A 23068-nucleotide genomic window follows, 5' to 3' on the forward strand; every position below is an offset into this window, starting at 1 on the left:
GTATCTTAAGGCATATAAGGGTATGTCTACGTGATCCATGATTATGGGGGCATTTGCTGACTAAATCTGTGGATTGAACATAGAAACATGGTTGCTGTGTGCTGTCTTGAGTCATATGGGATACTCAATAATGCCGCTCTTCTCTTTGATTTCTGAGTTTCCTTATTTTTAATGTGGGGATTTTTACCAGTCTCTCCTCTCACAAGGTTATGGTGAGGATTGCATGAGTTAATGGACGGGAAAGGAACAGACATGGTACATGGCCCAAAGGAGCATTCACTAAATACGATCTGCGGTATCCCATGTCCCCACTTTCCTTACCAGGCAAGGCCTTGGCCCACTTGACCACGTGTACAAGCTGTCTTTCACCCAGTTCATTGAGGCTAGAGAGCAAGGCTGCAAAGGAGTCAGGCTGGTTGTTGTCATGTCCAGCACACACCACACCTGGCTCAATGGCTTCCAGGACATTCAGAAAGATGGGCTGACACTCATAGCCTTCAATATGTGACACTGTCAGCTTCTGGGCTGGCTCCTCAGTTGGGCTGGTGGCACTGGAAGCCTCCCCTTCCTCTTGTAGTTTCAGATTCCCAAGTTTCTTCAGCTTTCGGGCTGAAAGAAGGGAAACTTGGATTTATTATCAGTGGCCAAAAACACACAACACAACTACCCTGTTAGAAAAGCTGCTTGAGCTAAGAAAACAAGCATGTTCATTCTCCCTGGTCATAGACTTTAAACTCCTTAAGGACAAATGCTCAGTTTAAGGTTGATTGAATGATTCATCATTCTAAATTCCTACTAAACTCAAACTTTCATATATTGCTTTCTCCCCGATCCTCTTGCCAGACCAACTTAGTATATTCTTGCATTGGGCTTTGCCTAAATGCAGTCTTCAGTATTCATACCTTGGACCTTCAATTAAATAATTTACTAATATATTCATGATTCACTCATTCATTCACTCAACAGACATCCATCGTTAGGCCTTTGCTTTTGGGTGACGAAAAGAAATAGGCCCTAACCCAGTTTGGGAGAGGAGAAATAAATGCCCACTAACAATTTTAATAATTAGAAAATGTCAAACTGGTGAATGTTACAACAGGGGTACTGACAAAAGAGGAAGACAACAATCTCTCTGTATAGGTGGCGTCAGGAAATGTTATGGTAACATTTGACCTGGACCTTGAAGAATAGTGAGGATTTCACCAGGCAGAGAGGGATGGAAAGGGCATAAACAAAAGCACTGAGTGTTTAGGGGGAAAAGAGATGAGCGTGGCTGGAGTGTATACTGTATGTGTGGGGAGAATGGCTGTTTATGAGGTTGAAAACAAAAGTGGAGTCTGACTTTAAAGGAGCATGTATATCATATTAAGAAATTTGGGCTTTATCACACAGGTGATAGACAAATATAGAATGTTTTAAATCAAGGGAATGCTATAGTTGTGTCTAGGTCTAGCATGTCTAGCAGATTGCTAGGGAAGAAGACTAGAAAGGCAGATCTGTTGAAGAAGAACTAGACTTGTTCTGTCATCCCACTCTGGGGTCAATTAACAGGAATTTTCTGGTGTTGCAGCATTTCTCACTTCAATTATAACAGCCCCAGGTATTGTCAGACATTTGCACTCGTAGTTGAACATACACTGCAACACATGTATTGATTTTCCTCTTTAGTAAAGGGGAGAGGGGGAAGCTGAAGTCTGAAAGCCCCAATTGTATCGAAGAAATAACAGAATGTCCCTACCTTTACAATCTGCCTGTAAAATGGGAACCATGTCAGGAAGCATCCATTAAAAAGGATGATAGAAATAACATTATTTAAGAAAATAATCTGAAACTCAAACCTTAAGAACCATCCTCCCCCCATGTTCTCATACACACAATTTAGAGGTCCTTGAGCATCCTGATATTTATTTTGCGCTATTTTCCTTAGCATTTATATTGGCATAAATATAAATAATTAAAAGATCATAACTCTGAGGTCTAGCATAGGCAGTTGCACTGGGAAAGACCATAAACCACTTTATCTCTAATCCCTTTAAAATAATAATAATAATAATAAATTTTAAAATGTATAAAACAAAGAAAGAAGCCGATTGCTCAATTTTAATGGATAAATACAACAAAGCCTGTTGCTGATCTGTTTCTGGCTCCTGCAGAAAAAGATACTTATCTGGAACTGACTTTAAGCTCTAATTAGAAAAATAAGTCTTACAACGCAAACTCCAATCATAGTGAAACTCAGTAAATCAATGAAAGAATGAGTCACATGTCTGGATCAACAACCAGGGAAGAGGAGGAAAAACAGAGGGGTTGGTGGTGTAAGAGGAGCACAGAGAAGAACTCAGGGTAAAATAACAAGGAAGCCTGGAAAATCAACACAGAGTTCAAGATGACCTTGTCCAACAATCATTTCTGCAAGGCTTGGGCACAGTCAGTAATAAGGAGATATGCACACCCACTGTCAACTCCCACCTCCCATCAAAGGCACAAGCTAGAAGGTATGGGCAGGGCTAAGCTCATCTTGTCCCAGAGCTAGAGGACTGGCCCCCACAATATCTTGTCATCTGGTGAGCCCACTGCTGACATGGGTTCATGTAGACAGTTCCACAGACTGGCAGTGCCTTCTGGGTCTGCTCCCCTGGTACAGTTTCTAGAGGTAGACACTCTCTTCCCCATCACTGGCACTTTCTGACCTTGAGCTCAGAAGTTGCCAGGACATGCAGTCCCCCTTTCAGCCTGGAAGAAGACAGAGATATAATTAGCCCTATGCCTGAGGGAACTAAGAGATATAATGGTAATTATTTTTTGTGAGCCTTTTATATATTTCACTTCATGAACATATTATATCATTTAATTCCACAATGATCCTAGGAGGTGAGGAATATTTCCTATCTCTGTTTTGCAAGTGAGTAAACTGAGGTAACACAGCTGTCAAGAAACAGAACCTAAAAATCTTAACTTAGTCTGACTACAAAGCCAATTTTCTTTCTGCTGTATCATACTGCCTCCCCTAGGAGTGTGAAGCCCTAAGCCCTACTTCTAGCCTAATAGAGTCAAGGAGTGGAGCTGGGGTTTTATCCTCCCTGCCTTCCACCCTCACCCTTGACTCTAAACTTCAGTAACTAGCATCAAATCCAGAAAGGAAAAGGCAGGAAGCTATGAGACTCCTCTAGTCATGTGCCCAGAGTAGAAATAGGTTTGGGGAACTAGAGTGGCTTAGAGATTCATAGCATGACAAAATAGGAAAGGTCCTTAGAACTCATCACATCCAGGGGGTTCACAGAATCAATATACCTTCAGTGTCTACACAGGTAATACTGTGTGTGTGTGTGCGTGTGCACACTTATAGGAGAATGGTGGGAACTCTGGTGAACTGAAGTGAATGCTTTGCCGCCTTCCTGCCCCTGCAATGTATGTTCACATAACACAGACACATACATATGCTCTTAGAAGGCATTTATATAATATTTTAAAACTTTCCTAAAATTCATCTGTACCCCAAACCTGAATTCAGGCATTAGCCATTATTTCGGGACATCTGTTACTAATCCAATATTTCAAGTCAAGGATGCAGAGGCTGAGGCCAGAGTGAGCGAGGTCACCTAGTGGCAGAGCAGAGACTAGAACCAGGGCTCTTATTCTTACTTTAGAGTTCCCTGTGCCATATCAGCTCTCTTTTTGACTGTCATTTCTACTCTATCTCAGTACCTGCCTCTCTGAGCTCCTTGTAGATTTGCACTGTCCAACACAGCAGCCACTAGACACATATGGCTGCTTAAATTTAAATTAATTAAAACAATAAAATTAAAAATACAATTCTTTAGCCTCACTAGCCACAGTTCAAGTGCTCAAAAGCCACATGTGGCTTATGGCTGCTACACTGGACAGTACCGATATAGAACATATCTTTCATTTCACAAAGTTCTATGGAATAGTGTTGTGAATCTAGACTGTTCTCTGGGGCAGCTGTTCCATTTGTCATGCCCTACTCATGCTATTGATAAAAAAATAATAATCCAAATGAATTGCATATATATGAATCCACAGGCTTTTAAAAAGGTGGAAGGACAGATAAAGCAATTGGTGTTGGTGCAATCAGCGAGGTATGCTCTGTCACCTTAACTCTCCCACCAATGACTCAGATCTCAGTGGGGTGATGACTTGTGGTCCTAAGCAAACTCATTACAAGCAAGATCAATATGTGGGGAGAATCCATCAACATAAAATAAGTCCCCTTCTCTGCATAGTGCTAATGAAAACTTGGCTGGTATTTTCATATCCTCCTCCTCTAGACCTATATGGCATCTGCTCGAGAAAGAGCTGCATTCCCACTTGCCTCCAGGACCTGGGTAATGTGCTGTCCCTGCAGCCACAGTGGCCCAAGCTGCACCAGGTGTTCTGGCCTCTCTGCCTGAAGAGAGTGACTGTACTGAACATAATTGAAATCAGATTCCATTCATTCTGCCGGGGGATCCTCTGTTCTCTCTCTGCAGCAGAGGCCAGCATGTTGCTAGACGACTTGGAATGCTGGACAATGAGGCTTGCTAGTCTCAGCTGTTACTCAATGCCCAAGGCCTTGTTTTCATCCATGAAGGCCGCCCCCACACGCCGCCTTTCTCTTGCACCTGAGCCCCAGAGTCAGATCTAACTCTTTCATGTGAGGCTTGACAGGCCCCTGTGTTATGGCAGAGACCCATTGGTTTGCTCAAATTGAGTGGTGAAGCCAGGATAAATGGGACAGTAAAGGTGGATAGTTCTAATGGTGTGTGAGTTGCTTTGCATCTCTTCCCTGTCTTTCAATCGTAGGTCAAAGCAGTGACAAGAAAGGGACATTGGCAAGGCACATCCTTGCCTCTACCTGATCTTTAGGGGATTGGTGCCCTTGAAATGATGCCTGGATCATGCTGCCTGGATCCTATGGGGGATTTACTTTTCAGCCTAGTGGCATTAGACCTCTATGCAGGCTGTCTCTACAGCAATAGAGAAAGACTTTTCCAACCAGGTTCAATGGTACATCCCTCAGGAGAAGTAGATGTGATTACTCTGTAGCTTCTATAGCCACCATCCCAGCCTCATTCCTTGCTACCTCAAGATAGAGGTTTTCTCATCCATGGGCAGGAGACAGGCAAGGTGAGATGAAGTTTCCAAAGTCTTAGAAAGTTCAAGTGCTGTTGTAAAAGGATTAGGCAGATGTAATTAAGGGACAGATTAAGCCTTAAAAGGGACTGGGCTCTTTCTGGAAAGATATTCATGGAACCAGAGGGATTCAACATAAGGAAGATTCTCTGTTTTAGGCTTTGAAAGTGGAGGGGTACACATGGCAAGGAATGAGGGCAGCCTCTGGGAGCTAAGAGCAGTCTCTGACGGACAGCCAGAAAGGAAACAGAAACCTTAATCCTACAACTGCAAGGAACTGAATCCTGTCATAATCACATGAGCTTGGAAGAGGACTGTGAGCTCTAGATTAGAATGAAGCCTGGCCAATAGTTTTTTTTCATCCTTGTGAGACACTAAGTGGAGAATCTAGTCATGCTGTGTCAGACTTCAGACTTACAGAACTGTGAGCTGATAAATGGGTACTAAATTTGAGGTAATTTGTTATACAGCAGTGGAAAACGAATATACTTTCCTTACAAAAGTGTGGTGTAGACAAGATAATAGGCTTTGGAATCAGAAGATCTTGGATTCAAACCCCAGCTCTGTCAATTACTAGCTTAATAACTTTGAGTCCATTGCTTAGCTTCTCTGAGATTCTGTTTCCTCCTTTGTAAAATGGGGATGTGGCCTCCCACTACTTAGGACACTTATGAGAACTAAGTGAGAGAGAATGCCTGGCACATAATGAGCCCTCCAAAATGATTTTCTTCATTCTCTATCCATTCCTAAAGAGTTGAGAGTGAATGGATTACAGAAGATCAAACTCAGACATGGGGAAGAAGGGACAGAAGGCTTAACAGAGAACCAGATATGGCAGAGAAGGGAAGGGAAGAGTGATACATTATGAAATGAAAAAAAAGTAACTGAGTTTCTTCAGCACATAACTGCCTATAAAACTGAATTCAGGTCTTAGAATTCTAAATGCTAACTAAACACAAAGGAACATTTGGTGCAGAGCTTCAAATTCTTTGTGAAACCAGACTAGGCTGTACTTATGTGAATGTTTGCAATTATGTGTGTGTGTGTGTGTGCAGGTGCTTATGTATTATAATGCTTAAATCTATGGGTCATGAACTGGAATATCTTCACTAGTTATGCAGATACTCAAATGATCTAAAAGAGCCTAGTGAACATAAGTAGGGTGGGCTGGGGAAAATGAAAGTGATTGATGCCCTGCCTAGGGGCAGTCTAAGTCTGTTTGTGCTGGACAAACAGAATTCTGCAAGTCAATTTTGGCCTGCGGAAGACTAATTTGTGGCCTCTGGCTTAAATCATGCCAACCATCTTTCCATCCACTAGGATTAGAGTCAGGGGATCTCACTGTACAACTTTAGGCTTAGATGCTCAGAGGAACACTGGAATAGGATCCAGGGGACTTCACTATATGATCCCCAGAACATCCTTTTCCTGCTTTTGCTTGTTTCTTGATATATGTATAAAGGTTAGTAGTTAACAGCAAATAATCTGGGGCCAGACTGTCTCAGTGTTAAGCCTGGCTCTACTGCTCACTAGTTGTGTGACTTTGGGCAAGATTTAGCCTCTCTGTACCTCAATTTCCTCATCTATAAATTATGGATAATATTAGCACTTAATTAATAAGGTTGTTAATGAGGAATACAGACATTTTGGTGGTATCTGAGAGTAGAAGGAAGATTTTAGACTACCAGAAGAGCCCTCCAAGACTGTACCATGGTGAAAAATTTCACTGAACCTAAGGAGGCAGAATGCAATGATGACATCAAAGATCTAAAATGTTATTCACAATAAAGGGCTTTTTATTTTTGGTGGTGGTATTCACAGTCTTATGGGATGTTTGACCTTGAACATATCCCTTGATTTCTCCTACACCTCAGTTTTCTCATCTGACCTGACTACTGCATAGGACTATTATTAGGAGAAAGTGAGATGATCTCAATGAAAGTACTCTGAATTATGTAAAAGTGTATACCAATGGACAGGCTATGACGTTTCCCAAGAATGAATCTCTAGGTAGAAAACATTCTGAAAAGCTATTTAGGGTGGTAACCTATAAGAAATACTGGCTTCCATCTTGGATTGAGAGCTCCAAAGGTTGAGAGCCAAACTGACAGGTTTAAGAATCCTAAGACAGGAACTGCTCACAGAGTTGTTGTAACTTTACCTAAGGGAATACATGTAAGGTGCTTACCACAGAGTAAATTCTGTGCGTCAATACATGATGCCTTTTACTCTTTCTTGCTAGTTGCTAAGCCCCACAGTGCTCCACGTCATTCCCTTTATCTCAAGCAGCTGAATTTGTCTCTGAAAAAGCTAACTGATGAAACATACAGAGTTTCCACAGGGATTTAAATAAATTAGGAGAGAGAATCAAATTAGAAGTTTCCCAAGACATCAATCTAGTACAGTAGTGGAGCCCCAAGGATTTTAAAGGGCACTGAGAGGAGGCAAAGTAGGCCTGAACATGTGGCTCCAATAACCCCTCCTTCTTTCAAAGCAGTGCTTTAGTCTGTATCTTTATTTAGGACTCTGCATCAGATTTGGTTTGAAGATTCCATTGCCAAAAAATGTTTAAAGGCCCCAGATCTTGTCTATTTCTTCCTTTCCCACTGAAACTAATCCCTATTATAGAGATGAGCAGACTGAAGGCCAAAGCTAAGTCTTACTCCACGTCACACAGCTAGATATTAGCAGAGCAGGAATTAGAACCAGTTATCTTGACTTCTAGGGTAGTACTCTTTCAATTTTATCAGGTAGGGTAGTAAGTTAGTGGGGAGAAGGGTCAACTGGAGATGAGTGGGGAAGAACTAGGACAGGGATAAGAGACAGGGAACAGAGCCAGTTCTTGGCAGGCATGGAGTGAGAGATTAGAAGGGGGTGCATCCAAGTGTAAGTGTACACAAATAAGTGTAGGCCAAATTCTCTCAGGCAAGAAGGCTTTTTGGTCCTTCCGTCCATGCCCCCATTCTCCTCTCAGTCCCAAATCTGAGTCATAGGAATAGCCAGGGAAAAGAATATCAAATTTTATCTTTCAAGGTTTATGTTGGACTATTTAGTCTAATGGTTTTTAGTTCATGGAGGAGTAAACGTAATTAATAATAGAATGATATGCAATGCTGCATTTGCTTGCCAAAGCACAGGATCTGGCAGAAACAATTTCCAAGTCTCCTCTCTCTGACTACTGAGCCAGAAGAAAGAGGTTCACTGTCCAGATGCCATCCTGGGTGAGGGGCACGAGGTCATTACCAAAAACCTGCTCATGTGAAATTGCAGAGCCTGGAAATGGTTTCACATACCAGGCTTTTCCACTGGAAAAAGTAACTACATGAATTTAGAGCATACATGCTTTTACAATTACATTTAAACTGACATTAAAAACAAATGTGAAACAGTCCAAGCTGAACAGGTCAGCATGACCTGGAAAGCAAACGAGAGAAAAAAAAAAAAAAAAGAAAGAAAAAAGAAAAAAGGCCCAATGTTAACAGCATTAATTCTGTCAGTCTGTTGTAAATAAGAAAATACCATTGGTGTATTAATGGCTTTATTAAAGGAAAAATCACTAGCAGAAATATGCAACATTCAAACAAATAGAAAGCAGTTAAAAAATAAACCACATTAGCCTTTCAATCCACATTAGGGAAACTCTTGTTGGCCTGGAGATTAAAATTCTGCCCCAAGGAGGGGGAAACTCCCTTCCCTCCTTGAAATCCTTCCTTGGCTTTTCTCCAGAATGTTGCTGAGTCAGGGGAAGGAGAAAGAAGTGTGTGTGGTATGTGTGCGTGTGCGTGTGCGTGTGCGTGTGTGTGTGTGTGTGTGTGTATAGGTGAAGAGAGGATAAGGAAGAGGGTGGAAAATGCAGGCCCCAGGCAAGGCTGGAAGAGTGCTTCTGACCTTCATATTTGTCTGCCCCTGGCCTCAAAGATCCCACATCCACCAGAAGGAAACTAGTTTCAATATGGAGGCTCTCAGGCAGGGACAGAGCATAGCAAGATATTATAAATTCTAAGGGTCTCTCCTCTTATATCAATGCAAAGTTTGAGGCTGGCTTGGGAGAAGAACATCACATCAAGGCATCACACTTGATGGAGAAGCAAGTGTATGATCTGAGTAAACAGTGTGGGGCACTAAAGCTAGAAGTAAGAGGTAAAGTCTTATCTACTTTCCTCTATCATCTTAACTTTACTTGAAAACAAGAGAGTAGGCACTTGTTCTTAGATTTTGCCTTCTTCCTGCTTTATGAAAAGTTCAAATATGTGTGTGTGCTCCTAAAAGCAGAGTTATATTAACTTTGGGAATAGGGAGAAAATAAATGTCTTACTGCAGTCTCCTGGTCTTTTGAAGGGAGGGGCTGGCTGGCTTATTGGGGGTGTTTCTCCAGGAGAATCAGGAATCTGGTCTTTGTTTACTGAACTTCTGTGGATCATCTACTACCTTCAGCTCAATGATGGAGCTTGAGGTTAAGATCTAGTTCCTTGGCAGTGGTCCAGCAAAACGGATGTAAGAGGAAACTCATGAGTTGCCTAATAACCAAGTAAAAATGGCCACAGTAGCCTTAGATAGGCACAGTAGCTTCTTGTTCAAGGTAGCACTTTGAATCCAATTAGAAAAGCTTCTTCCCAGCAGCAGCACACTGTGGAAAGCAAGCAACTGAGCCAGAGCTTCACTACATCCACTTGAGTCAGTGCTTGATGCCATCATATACAATCAAAAACAATTAAAGGGCACTCTGCTAATGCCAAGTCATATTATACAAAACAACAATCATGATACTCATGGTTACATAAATTGGTAACTCGACTACTTAGTCCTCACAATATCCCTGTGAGGTAGGGAAACACCATCAGTCCCACTGGGAGGAGTCATCAACTAAGAGAGTAGCCCCCAGCCCCAACGTCAGAGTCTCTGTTGAGGAGCAAAGGCTTAAGCCCCTAAGCTTCAAATCCCAGGTGTTTCCAGGCTATCCACTAGAGCTCTCTAGAACCCTCATTTTTAATGAGGCAGGTCAGCCTTTCTTCAGTGTCTAGTCACCTTGAGATGCTTGCTGTATCCAACCTGGAATTTTTCTAGTATGAAAGAGAGACACTGGTGAACATAGCAACTTAAAGATGCTAGCACCTAGCAGGCCCCATAATCAGATATGTGAGTCAGACAGATCCTCTGATATAGGAAGCAGCATGCAAAGTTGGGGAGAATGAGTGCCTGCCATTTTGGACAAAGGGTTTCCTGGGAAATGGAAAATTCTTTACTTGGAGTTTTGGGTTGAAAATGCCCTTTCTTTTCTTCTTTATTGACAAATATACTAAAGAGCTTATATATGTGTTTGTTATGCGCCTCTTGCTACACAGTGGGAAAGAATTAAGCGGTGGTGGTGGCTGAGGGGAGAGGATGTGGAGGAAAAGAAGGGAGGTGAAATTTAAAGGTCTCATTATAGCCACTCAGAGGCCAACAAAGACTCCCTATTCTGAATTTCTTACAGCTGCCAAACAATCCCATAATATTACAAGCATTATTACTCAGCCTGGAGATGGGAATGCTTCAAAATTAATGTCTGTGTGCCTAACAGCTCACTAATCAAAGCTTCCATGCCTCATTTTCCACCCTGGTGAGAGTCCTCAGTCTCTTCCAGTTTCATTGTGGCCAGCATGATACACCACACTGTGCATGCCTGGGCTGGTGACCTTTTGTCTTGGTCAAGATCCAGATTTTCTTTTTAGTTCCAAATGTCAGTCCAAGTTTTCTGCAGGTGATTTCTCCAGGACTGGTGCTTACCTTTTTTTAATTGCTGACCGCTAGAAGTCTGAAATGTCCCTCAACAATCAATTTTCACTTCAGCCACAGAACCACTGGTCCAATGGGGTATTAAACATGGGAAAGAAATACATTTCTATGCCTGGCTTAAGCGATCTAAACAGTGTAGCAAGGATTAAATGGACTGAAGAGAATGGAACTTGATTCCAAAAGAGGCGATCCAGAGTAGTGATGCCATTTGCAGTTTAAGTTTACTTCCTAGGTATCTGTTGTCATGGAAATATTATCAATAATAGACAATTTGAAAGCTCTACTGATTTCTGGGTGGTTGTGTATTTTCCCCTTAGTTCTACTTCATTCAAACATGATCCCAAAGGATGTACAAAAGTCTATAAAAAGCATCTGTCTCAAGTAAATTGTCTATGTAGGTTCAGGACAATAAGAAAATATTCTAAACATTTTTGTTGATCTGAAGGAATGCATTCTCCAATTTGTAACAAGTGGCACTCTTCTTAAATCAAAAGTAAAATGTTTTCATACAAACAGTTATGTTGTCAGCTTATATGAAACTTTTTCTCTGAATTGTCATATTTGGAAAATAATTGCCTTTGTACTCTTAGCTTTCTGCATACTACCTTCAAAAAATATTGCCTATAACATCATTTTACTCCCTCAAAGGCAGCTGAGGGAATTTGGAGCACTCACAGCAAAAGTAAACAACAATAAAATATTTCTGCTGCTATTATATTTTAAAAACTCAAGGATTTTAAGTGGAAATTTTATGTTATATACTTATTCAAGAACCAGATATGAGGTATTATCAGTTTTGATGACCAGAGGAAATTATTTACCTGTAACCACAGTTCTCTAAAAACAAATATTCAGAGACTGACTACAGCATATATGTACTGTCCCAGATAATTTGGTTTAGAGGAATTAAGAGATACAGTGTCTCACCTCTCCACATACAAGTTCACTTGAGAACTACAATTAGAGAGAAGTATTTTTCTTTCCAGTGTCACCAAATATGTATGTAAGCAATTGGAGGGTGGCAGTATTAGCCTTGGAGGACAGATTACAAGGGTTAATTCAGGCAAAATTCAGATTCCAGAGAACTAAGGAACCAGTACCAAAATCCACACTGCTATAGCAGAGAAAACAAGCTCCAGTGATGACTGGGAGCACACAGACCAATTTTCATCCAAAAAAAGGGGTACAGTGATATTTACTCTGTGCCTACTATGTACCAGTTTCTTTACAAATTTACCACCATTATGTAAGGAAGACTTTATCATTCCCATAGTGTAGCTGGAAAATTGAGTTGGGGAACCTGAGGCTCAGAGTGATCTAATGATTTATCCAATGTCATCAAGATAATAAGTGGCAGAGCCAGGACTAGAAACAAGGCCTGTCTGGACCCTACTCCATCATGCTATTTCCACTAGACACAGCACTTCTTAAAACACAAAACCAAAACCAAAACAAAAAAAACAGCCCAGAGACTGTAAGTTCTGAGCCACATGTTGTACATGTTGATGTCAAATTTTATAGGGCAATTCTGCTCCTCTGTGCATGCCTCCATTATGCAGATCTGTAGGAGCAATCAAGTATCTAAGAAATTTGTGTAGGGAAGTAGCACTTCTCAGAATTGAGACTTACTGCTTGCATCTACAGCCTGGAGAGTTTTTGGGCTCTAATCCATAGAGTCAAAGTAGAAGGGAAGAAATTCCATTAACTGAGTTCCACATTGCTGATTCTTTATGATACTCTGATGCTTGCTGAACAGGGTTTAGAGGGGATTCAATTATTGGATGAGAAGTGGGATGCAAATTCTTCAAATCTGTGATTTCTAGGCCCCCTGCATGAGCAATGAGGGTATATGGTAGCACCATGATGAGGTTCTGGGTGGATGTTGGAATGCTAGTCAGAGACTGCACAAAAGGACTGTTAAACTTTAGGGTAGAATGTCTAGATAGCGAAAATATTTAGAGATCACATCGCATGATGCTAGAAGTCATTATATTTCTCAGAAATAATGTATATAGCATGCTCCTCGGGTCAGGAATATGTACCCGTGGCTGTTAGATAACTTGGGTAATAACCCTGATTTGGCCTGAATTATATCCTATCCTTTGTGTATGACAATAATACTACAGACCCAACATGGTTTATTTTAGTGGTTTTAGTAGCCTCTGGTGCAGACTCTTGAGATGTGATGAAGTTGGTCTGCTCTTGGTCATGAAGTCATTCTTAATTGATTCTCCTGGTGAACAATATACATGCAGATTTACACATCTATAAAATGGATGAAAAAAAAAATGGGTGACCTGGGCTAGGGGCATTGCCTGCTTATAGGATAGAGTATTTATCTATAACCAAGTTTTCCAAAGTACATTCCAGAAAACAGTGGTTTTATAGGATATTAACAGGTGTTATGTGAAAACAGGTTTCTGTGCTTGAGTTAAATTTGGGAATCCTGAATTACCAAGCTCCTCAGGTTACTTTATTGCAATACTTGACAATGTCTGTGATATGCTAACATGCACTGTAAATCTTCCGGATCAAGACCATAATATGCAGGTTTTCCTAACTTATTTAACCATAAAAATAATTTTTCATGTATCATGTCACAGAACTATTTTTCTCAGAACCCACACTAAGAAGCACTGGCATAGATCAAGGCAATAGGCTTATATAAGGGAAGGACTTCCGCACATGGTCAGTACTTGCAGGTATCAATCCAAACAGAGGCAACTAACCCTAGCAACCAAGGATGTAATTCTAGGTGTTTAACAAAATTGATCCTAGAAATTTCTTCCTCTCTCTCTACCTGGCATACTGTCTCTTTTTATAAAATTTAAACCTTCATCTATACAACATTCATGCCGTCTCTAACTCTCTTAAAACACAAACATGCAAATAACTAAAATGATATGTGAACATGTCTATCCCATGTCATAGCTCTTCAACTGCCTGAAGTTCAAACCTTTTAGCATAATAACCAAGTACATTTTCAGTGTGGTTTCAGCTTGCCTTCTCCATTTCCCCAGATCTGGCCATATTAAAATACTTGAGCTATTCCTCAAAACCTCAATGAATTTTCTAAATGTCTTTCTGCCTTTATTCAAACTGTGTTCTTTGCCTTAAATGTTCTTTCCCTCTACCTCACTCAGCTCCTTCCCCGCTTCTTCACTTTTTATTTATCCTTTAAGGTTAAGGTGTGCTAGTTATCACTGTCTGTCTCCCCTTGTTTATGAGGGCAGGGATTGTATCTTATTCATCTATGTTCCCCTAAAATGCCTACCACAGAAACTGGCACATAGTTGGCACTCAATGAATATTTGTTAAATGGATAAATAGATGAGTGAATGGGTGGAAAGATGAAAAGGCTAGCTAGTTGGATGGCTGGAAGGATGAATGGATAGACAGACGAATAAACTTTGTGAAACTTGTCTGCTAAAGAACCAGACCATGAATGGTATTTCAGCACTGGAATCACTTTCTTACATCCAGGGCATGTGATCCAGAAGTAGCAATGGTGGGCTGCTTGTGAGCATGGGGAATGATGAAAGAGCTGACATTAAGGCTCTCTTCAACACTGGAAATGACAAGAATGTTCATAGTGTCCATGGCAACATCAGAACAGGCCATCCTCTCAACTGGAGAATAGTGGAGGCTGTTAAAACCAACAGATCTGTTAATAGTTTTGAGTCTCAGATATGGAGTTCAGTCTCCTAGTAGGAATGAGACTTCTCAAACATGCTAGAGTAACCTCTGAAGAAAATGCTGCATACCTCAGATTCTCACATGCTCTGGGGCTCCATCTTTCTTCTCTTCTGGGGTTTGGCTGTTACCTGAAATTCCTAAAAGGCTTACCATCTTCCACAGTTCAGGAGAGGAGAGAGTAAGCAGAGGCCAATGCCATTTATTAAAAGCTGAGAACTCAAGAGTTGCATAACACAGAAAGAAATAATGTTTGGGGAGGAATAGGAGAGAAAATGAGAAGGAAGGAAGGGTCAGGGAAGAATATGGTGGGTAAAGGTAATTCTTTCTCATTCCATCTTGGAAACTTGGAGTATATCCTTGAGGAGTGTAAAGTGAGAGATGGCTGTGTATTTATTCTAATTTTGAACTGTGAAAAAGCAGCAGTTAATTCATTAGAGAGACGGTGCTTCTTTGGACAGTTATATTTTTGAAAATTTTCTTAAATGAAAAGTAGGTAAGGAGGTTAGATTGTAGAAGCAATTAGGAAAAAAGTGTGGTTTTTCAAAAGCAGCCAGAAATGAACCATGTTCAAAGAAAGGCCTATTCTTGTTGTAGATGGGCAGTTGAGAGCCTGGAGGTAGACTTTAAGGAGACCACTCTGAGAATCCAACCACCTCCAGAATCCTTTCAGAAACACCAAGAGCTGCTAAGACAATAAGAATCAACAGGTAGATATGCCAAGAAGTAAAAAGGAAAAGGGGATGTGTTTTAAGTATCTTTGAGCTGAGAAGATTCCATCACCAAACAGTAGATGGAGCACTATAGAGAAAACCAAATTAGAAACCTTGAGGCATCAAGACCAAGCAGCCATCAGCTGCAGAGTGCCAGCTTCTCTACGATACAGAGACAACAACTTCTGCCCTCCACTCCATCAATAACCTATACATACAGTCTAGACACATGATATATCTTATTTAGGTGTGACCTGAGGTAGCTAAAATTACTATGCAAGTCAATGTACTCAAGTCTAGACTAATCTATACCTCTGAAGCAATGAATAGACAATCCAAAAAAGGGCTAATACATCTACAATCCTTTCTCTGTAACCTCAAACATAGAATCACAAAATGGTAGTGCCTAAAAGGTCCCTGGTGAAGTCCACTACCTCATTTTTATGATAAGAAAAATGAGCCTCAGGTGGGAGAAGGGACTTGACCAAAGCCACATTCTCAGTTGCCATTTTGGAATACATTATACAATTTTGAATTGAGTGATGGGAAAAATAAAACAAAATTATACAAATTCTCCTTCAAGGTGACCAAAATGTTGATGCTAAACCCACCTCTTATGAAAAAGGAAGTCTATTATTAATGTATTCAGAAGGACCACTGTATTGATGCTTGCTTTCTTTTTTCCATTGTTTGAGTAAAGGTGTAGTATATACTGAATTTGCAAGTTAGCAATAAACTTGGGAAGGGTTTGCAGCAGGGAAGCAAGGAATATGAAGGTAAGTTTAACAAAATGGAAAGGTTTGTTTCTCAAACAATGGTGTCTTAAGAGGGTAAACACTTGGGTTTTACTGACATGGTACTTAAACATAATATATGATTCCCTTAATTACTAGAATTGGCTTCCAGGCAGGATCTTGATGGTACTTTTGTTTTGAGATGATTGCAGGTGATGTTGTGCCTATTGGAGCTATTACATATTATAGGGCATGCCAAGTAACTCAGGGTTACAGCGAACTGGGAAGTGTGTGTACGGCCTTACCAGCTAAATTACCGGTGACCTCACTATGATAATGTCTTCACATTTGTCTAGCACTTTTGTCATTTACCAAGGATGTTCACATTCATCATGTCATCTGACTGCATTATAACTCTGAGAGAGTGGTACGTCTAAATTACAGATGAAGAAATTGAAGCTTAAAGAGGCACAGTGAATAATGGAGCTGGGCCTTTAACCTAGGTCTGATTGATTCCAAAGGCAAGACCATTACAGGACATCAAGAATCCTTGTATCTTGTGGGCATTTCTTGACGTTTGCCTGTCTGAAGCTCTATTGCCTAGCATGGTGCCTTGTACATAGCAGACACTCAGTAAATGTAAAAAGGGAACTGAAACCAAAGCCAGCCACAACACTTCTCAGCTTCTTTTCATTGTATTGACGAAGCCCATTCAAATTTGAACACTTTAATAAATCAATATGAAAACTTACTTTACCACTCTCTTCAGAAGTGAGAGAGCAGCATTGACGTATATACACTACCAAATGTAAAATAGTGGGAAGCTGCTGCAAAACACAGGGAGATCAACTCGATGATGGGTGATGACTTAGAGGGCTGGGATAGGGAAGGCGGGAAGGAGTCATGGGAGGGAGGGGATATGGGGATATATGTATAAATACAGCTGATTCACTTTATTGTACAGCAAAAACTGGCACAACAGTGTAAAGCAATTATATTCCAATAAAGAAGCTTAAAAAATAAATTAATTTACAGATTTATGGAGGACTGCTATATGGAATAGTGAAACTGTTATATATGCACTTCTTTTCAAAAGAGATTCACTGCAATCATGTCACAGGCTGCTTTATAACAGAGGATGCTAGCTGATACATGAAACTAATTTTAGAATTTGGGCCCAAATGTTATGAGGACTTTTGTTACCATTAACATTTACCTGTGTCAAAGTGGGCTTGCAATTCATATCAGCAGATGGAAAACTAAGGGGTTCTCTACCTGGGAGCCCCCATCTCTTATATGTAATTCACAGAGGGCTAAATAATTAAGAGTTAAGTGTATCGGAACCCTCACCATGGGGTGACCCTCCCCCAGCATGAATGTTGTGACAACATTCATATGGAGAACACTTCATCTTGTAAATCCCTTTGCCAACTTTCCTAGCTATCCTTCTGCATTCTCCCTCCACCCCCAATCCTGTTTCGTCCTCCCCACTGTAGACAATTGTAGGATTTCTCTGTAATAAGCCAAGCAAAGAAGAACAAAGTTGATTTTTCTCATGTATTTGAATCTCATTTGATGTGGTTGCCTGGAAAACCACTCATAGAGCATCTGCTTGCGATGTTTAGGAGTACTAGACACCACTTGAGAGGCCGTCTCAAGCTGAGCCTGTGTCAATTCATTTTTAGTACTTTGGTCTGTTTAAAGACTATCACTAGCCTGCGAGGAGGGGAGGATACAGTTATCCACATGAAGACCCACACATGGTTAGAAAACAACCATGTTGGTTTCTGTAAAAGACAAGGTATTAAGCACTTTGCAGAAAGCCAATGACCAACAAGTACTCTAAATCAGCCTTGAGAAGGGGAGGGAAGAGGCAGAATCATAGGCACTTGGGTTTTCCAGGTTGATAGTAAGTAATCAGGTATGAGGCTACAGTTTCAGGTGTTCAGAAACAGGCTTACCTTTCTTCAAATTTCCAATCAAAGTATACTAATAAGCTTGCTTTTCTCATGAAAAGTGCCTCTTTTTGGAAGTGGCAGGCTTTAGGGAGGACCCTGGCACTGAGTAGATATAAACGTGAAGAAATGAGGAATTTGAAGGGGGAAAATGCAATTGTCAGCCAAACCTTTCTGTTATGGTGACAACAATCATGGTAGATATAGAATAGAGGACAGAGCATTATGATGGGGGATTACCTCTGAAAGAACTGTATCTTCATTCTGTCAAGCTACTTGGCTACTAAAAAAATGCTTTTGGAAATGGTCAAATAGATTTGCAAAGAAAAGGAAATGATTAAAAGGCCTGCTCATCCCTGGGAGATGTGGGATAGGAAATTGGCTCTGCTTGGCAGCCTAGTCATAGGCTCCAAAGAAAAGCAGCTTCTCATTCCAGGTGGCCAGCCTCACAACACAGGCAGCAGCTAACAGAGGAATATTCCTGGGTACTCAGGGTCAGCCTGTGCCTGGGTCATCCTGCACCAGTGACTGTTCTGGATTCCTTAGTTCTCTCATCCTAGCCACTATTTAACAACATAAGGTTAGTAACATTATGTCCCCTGGGGAACCCTTCATAGTCAAGTCCACACTCACTCACCCTCTGATGGGTCCTGATCCCTGCTTCACACCTCTTGCTCCTATGCTGAGCCCCACAGTGCTGTGTGGCATGGTTAAGGATAAAGAAAAGCACCAGCTGGCTGATGGCCACGTTGGATATGAAGGAGTCAGCCTGTATCTAGAGCATGGCTGGCTTCCTTGGAAGCATCAAAGAGGAAAATCTGGTTTAAAGAGAGAATAAGAGAATGAGGGAGGGAAAGGAAGAAGGAGAACAAGGAAGAAACGTATTGTACCTCCCAGAGTCATCCCTGCTTCGTAGCATTTCCGGAGGCGACAAGATGGGCAATTTTTCCTTCGGAATTTGTCGATGGTGCAATCATTTCTGCTGGCACACAGGTACTTCTGTTTTCCTGGGAGAACAAATATAAGAGCAGACAGCCCTATTAATGTGTTGTCAGAGTCTCTCTGGAAAGCATTTCTAGGCAGTAAAGGTATGAAGATATACCCCGCCCAATGAGAGAAACTGGATAGAGGATGTAGAGAATGGTCCCATACAATTTGATCACAAAGACTATTAAACCAGGATGGTTTATGTCAATGCTATATTGTTTGGTTTTTCATAGGTGTTTTTTCAAAGGGATGAACAATTCAGGTCCTGCTGATACCTCCTTTATTAGGATTACACACTGGCTTTTTAAATAAGATGCTCTTTAGTAAAAGTCAATGATGCCCATGAGAAAATATGGTGGAAACTGTCACTCTTTTAGCATGGCATAGCAGAGACTTGGGCTTAGGCAATGTTCCCTCCTCCTGACTTCTGTAATCATCATGGGATCATGCTTGAGCTAATAACATACTTACGTTTCATAATACAAGTACAGGTAAACCTTCTATAAAAGAGAACTCCGTGTGATTTTTAATTGTTTTTAAAATGTTAGTAATCATACCCCCAATCTTGCAGGTTATAAAAATCAAACAGATAAAGCCCACTCTTTGTAAAGTGAACACAGTAAATGAAAGGAAGTCCTCTGAGGCTAGCAGAAGAAAAACAATCACTGTCATGCACATGTGAATTTGTGAGAGATACACAGAAATATACACACACAAACACACCACGCACATTCTTAGACTCAGAAATGCTTAGGATTATAGCTGTTCAAAGAAAAACACGGAGGTCCACTAAAAAATACATATTTCACTCAGTACTTTGTCTCCTTGCTCCTTGAACAGGCCTGGCACACAGTAGGCCTTCAATACACACTGACTGAATGAATACTCAAGTGGAACAGAGAGATCCAAAGGCACATAAAGTCACCAGCATAATAGACAGAAATACATACCCTGCTGCTCTGAAACATGCAGAACTTACACTCATGGCCCTGCCCCCCAGCCTGAGCTTGTGCATCCCCTTATCCCACCTCTTTCTTTTTCCAAGTCCTTGGTATTTTTTCTCTCATTCACTGTTGTGCTTTACTTTATGGGATAGACTGAGATTTTAAGGAGGCTTCTTTTGGCAGAGTAAGAATGTTTGTGGTAGGGAAAAGGAATAAAAATTGAAGAACAATTGTTATCTCATATCAGGAGGAAAGCCCACAAATTTAGCTATAGCTCAGCTTTCCTCTCTCTTCACTCAGCCTAAAATGTACATAACAGTCACAGAAAACTCATCTATTGTAGTAGGTTATTTTATGTAGGAGATTCGGTGTAACCAGGTTAGCAAAATTTCCTTTTCCTTCCTCTCTTTCTCCCTTCCTTTCTTTTCCCTTACCTCCCTCTCTCTTTCTCTTTCTTTTGTCAAGGACTCCAAAATGCTGGCCTTGAAGGAACTGTTAAAAATCACCCCAGGACAACACTTTCAAACCAAGGATGAGTTCTGGGTAGGTGACTTGCCTAAGGAACACTGAATTAGAGGCACCTGAAGGAAGAAAACTACTATTTAATAGGCATTTACTATGAACAAGGCCTGTGTGAGGGGGTTTACATGTGCTATTTAAACAAATCACCTTGGCAATGTTTCGAGATAAGTACTATCATCACTTTCACTCAACAATGAAAAAATTAAGGCCTCTAGGCCAATACTCTTTCTACCACACTGCAGGATTTCATTTGTATAAATAGAGCACACAATTTATTAACAGCTTCTTTTTGCTGCAAACTGAGGACTGTAATATGTGCAGAGAAAGGATGGTGCTATGATGATTGCCATAGAGCCTTTGGGTGCCAACTCCTAGAAGGTAGGCCCTGTATCCAATTCCAGTGGGTTCATTTCCAGTGCTGTGGGTGTTCTAGAACTGGGACACCCCCACAGTATCAGTGCTGCTGCAATCCTCAAGACTATAGGCAAACCTCAGAGATATTGCGGGTGTGGTTCCAGACTACTGCAATAAAGTGAATATGCCAATAAAGGGAGTCACACAAATTTTTGGTTTCCCTGTGCATATAAAGGTTACATTTACACTTTACTATATAATAGGTATTTATTTATGTATTATATATAACATATTATATAATAACATAAAGTAATAAAACATAAAATAAAAACCCATCCCATTTGATTAGCTTACAAAAGTTAACAACAATCTTGTACTAATTAAGTATAATAGGGATTACTATATACCCCATTATACAGCTGAAGAAAGTGATACTCATTAAAATGAAATTGACTTGCCTGGCACCACACTGTTTGTTTGTTCCATATCATAGTCCATAAGGCTATGAACCTCACATATTGGAAAGAATTTTAAACATTGGTCACACCACCTCTACTTCTTCATACAAATCTTGAATCCCCTTTATAGCATCCCTGCCCCACCTTATCTTGAATTGCAGCCCACTTCATTTCTGGACTCTGTTATAAGGCTCTTACTTCCAGGAAACTCAGTATCTGTTTCCTTATATCTCTGATCCATTGAGTCTAATGAGAAATACATGATATTAGGTCTGTAAAGGACTTTATTTTGTTGTTGTTGTTGTTGCACTAGTGCCATTAAGTGGATATAGTCTTCTTTTTTTTTTTTTTTATAGCTCTTTACTGGAATATAATTGCTTTACACTGTTGTGCCAGTTTTTGAGGTATACCAAAGTGAATTAGCTGTATTTATAGCTATATCCCCATAACCCCTCCCTCCCATGACTCCTTCTCACCCTCCCTATCCCAGCCCTCCAAGTCATCACCTATCCTCGAGTTGATCTCCCTATGTTATGCAGCAACTTCGCACTAGCTATCTATTTCACATTTGGTAATGTATATATGTCTATGCTACTCTCTCACTTCATCCAGCTTCCCCTTTGCCCCCCCACCCCAAAAATGGTACTGGTGAACCCAGGGACAGGGCAAGAATAAAGATGCAGATGTAGAGAACGGACTTGTAAAGGACTCTAAAAGCCTTCTAATAAAATGTCTCAGTGTAGTGCTTGACTCCTCAGTTATGGAAATGGTCTTAAGGTATTGAAATGACATGTCCCAAGTCACAGGAAATTGGTAGAACCCACACAAGATTAGCAAATGCACCCAATGGAGATATGGTGTGGGTGGGTGTAGTCTCAAGACTGAGCACTCTGAGGATGTTAAGTATCTTTGTTCATTGTCTAGTAAGCGTATGGCCTTCTCAGTTGACAAAAGAATTGTGTAAGTGGGATCTGGGCCTGCTCCAAAGTGGTCCTAGAAGGTCCTCTGTTCCCATGCTATAGCCAAGGTGACTGAATAATTAACATAGAGAACACAAACTCCAATCCATCTTCTTCTCCTCATCAGATTCTACAAACATTACACTTGGCTCTTTGACACTGTTGTCCTTCAACAGCAAAATTACATCAACAACCTATTATCAGTCTCACAAAAAGTGTCATTGTGAAAACTCTGGCAAAATAATAATAATAAAAAAAAACACTCTCACATGTTGAAGGATGTAAATCCACACTTTAGAACTGCAAATAGATCACACATTTAAATATTTGATAACTCTCTTACTAGAACAGCTCAAACCCTATACTCCTGTGAATGGTCACATAATGAACTGGCATGAGGTCCTCTGCATGCCAGCTGGCTCTGAAATTCTTGACTGCCTGATACTGTTCTGCATCTTTCTTCATGGTCCTATTCTTCCATCATAAACCTGAAGTCTGATTCAAAGCTCCAGCAGGAATAGAGGTCATAGGACAGCCTTCATATGTTTTCTCCAGAGACTCCCTATTTCTATTGTTTTCAGCCAGCCCTGTTGGTGCTGCCATGCAGTATGAGTTGAGATCAACGTCTGATTAGTCTTCTTTCAGTTTGTTTATTGTGAAAAATCCTATTTGGAGCAGAGGAGGTAAAGCAGGGGAGTTACCACCATCTGTGGCACCACATCATGCAAATGAGAAGAGGGTCAGGTCATCATCTTTATTATGAACCTATAGAGAAGACCGAAGAAGTAGGACTTATCATATTTCATAAATAGAATGTGAGTGCAGGGCCTATATAAACAAA

At 40.6% G+C, this 23068-nt stretch overlaps 1 protein-coding gene across 1 annotated transcript in view; it reads right to left on the reverse strand.

Moving 5' to 3' along the window:
- AR (androgen receptor) overlaps nt 1-23068 on the reverse strand; it is a 187411-nt gene that overhangs the window by 17985 nt on the left and 146358 nt on the right. Inside the window, exons 3-4 of the mRNA XM_057718446.1 lie at nt 18894-19010; nt 322-609 (exon numbers count right to left, since the gene is read on the reverse strand). Coding sequence (XP_057574429.1) covers nt 322-609; nt 18894-19010 — 405 coding nt within the window. The remainder of the gene's footprint in view (nt 1-321; nt 610-18893; nt 19011-23068) is intronic.

The sequence above is a fragment of the Hippopotamus amphibius genome, chromosome X (genome assembly GCF_030028045.1).
Source record: "Hippopotamus amphibius kiboko isolate mHipAmp2 chromosome X, mHipAmp2.hap2, whole genome shotgun sequence".
Lineage (NCBI taxonomy): Eukaryota > Metazoa > Chordata > Mammalia > Artiodactyla > Hippopotamidae > Hippopotamus > Hippopotamus amphibius.